Below are 1,277 nucleotides of genomic sequence, written 5' to 3' on the forward strand. Positions count from 1 at the left end.
AACAACAACAACAACAACAACAACAACAATAACAATAACAATAACAATAACAATAACAATAACAATAACAATAACAATAATAATAATAATAATAATAAATATTTATTTCATAAGACTTTGCTGTCACAGTATCAAAAATTGTCAAAAGTATGTAACACAAATAAAAAACAGATAATAATTGTATATGGACAAACTACAAAATATAGACCAATGACAAGATATAGAACACAATTACAAAATATTGAATAAAAAATAAAAAATTACAATAAAAAAATTAAAAATAAAATTAAAGTTCGAATAAATTGCACTACCTTTTATATCAAGTACGTATTTATTTCTTTAATCATTTATGTAGCTGGCCAAAGAAAGGCAGGATGAAATAGACAGGCAGAAAGTAGAAGAGTCGGCAGAGGCGCAAAAAATTAATTCCCAAATAAAACTAAAAGTTTTTCGAAGCGGTGTAGGAAAATACATCAACCCAGTCATCAAGAAAAGGTACGAAAGGTACGATACAAAAATGATACGATAATTATTTTTCCGTTTCAGCATTGAAAAAGATGCCGATGTCGAACCCCCTACTAAAAAGAAAAAAACTTTGAATTCGTTTAACTTTAACAACTGGTAATTGTTTCTTGTGTATTATTTATAAATATTCACGTAAGAATAAATGTTTTATATGTTATTTAAGAGTCCGTCGCACGCTTGAAATGGACCCATATTTTGCTCTGCCCATAATACTTATTGCAAAAACGAATAAACATGCGAACCAAATAAAAAAATAATGGAAACACAAAATTGTTTCCTAGGGCTGTTGTGTAATAGTATTTTCAAAGTTAATTTTTTATTGTTTAAATTTAAAGAGTAAACTGTGCAAGGAATTGCCATATTTACAATTTAATTACTTTATTATTATTTAAAGGCTTAATTCAATTTTATTTTTACAAATTGAGTTTTTTAAAAAAACGCTGTAGCCAATTTGAATGAATTTTTACGGTTTATTAAAACAATTATTACATATCAACTGAACCAATTAGATTCCATCCAGAATTTTCAGGGGCATACCCAGCGACCAAGTGTTTTTTTTTTAGAAAAAAATATCACCCTGTAGTATTTTTTGCTGTTTTTATGTAATATTTAGATAAACCCCCTAAAAGTAGTACATTTGTATCTCTTGACTCTTTTTAGTGTCTCACTTCGTTTTTATTTTATTCTTTTTTACAAAAAAACAACTTGCTCATTGGGTACGCCCCTGAAAATTCTAGCTCAAATCTGATCGG

The 1,277-nt window shown here is 27.4% G+C and overlaps 1 protein-coding gene across 1 annotated transcript in view; it reads left to right on the forward strand.

Annotated features, from left to right (window-relative positions):
- Nucleotides 1-682, forward strand: part of LOC108914655 (peptidyl-prolyl cis-trans isomerase-like 2) — an 8,041-nt gene extending 7,359 nt beyond the window's left edge. Inside the window, exons 6-7 of the mRNA XM_018720502.1 lie at nucleotides 356-495; nucleotides 547-682. Of these exons, the coding sequence (XP_018576018.1) occupies nucleotides 356-495; nucleotides 547-625 (219 nt within the window). The 3' untranslated portion in view covers nucleotides 626-682. The remainder of the gene's footprint in view (nucleotides 1-355; nucleotides 496-546) is intronic.
- Nucleotides 683-1,277: the final 595 nt, after the last annotated feature.

This window comes from Anoplophora glabripennis, unplaced genomic scaffold (genome assembly GCF_000390285.2).
Source record: "Anoplophora glabripennis isolate ALB-LARVAE unplaced genomic scaffold, Agla_2.0 scaffold902, whole genome shotgun sequence".
Taxonomy (NCBI): domain Eukaryota; kingdom Metazoa; phylum Arthropoda; class Insecta; order Coleoptera; family Cerambycidae; genus Anoplophora; species Anoplophora glabripennis.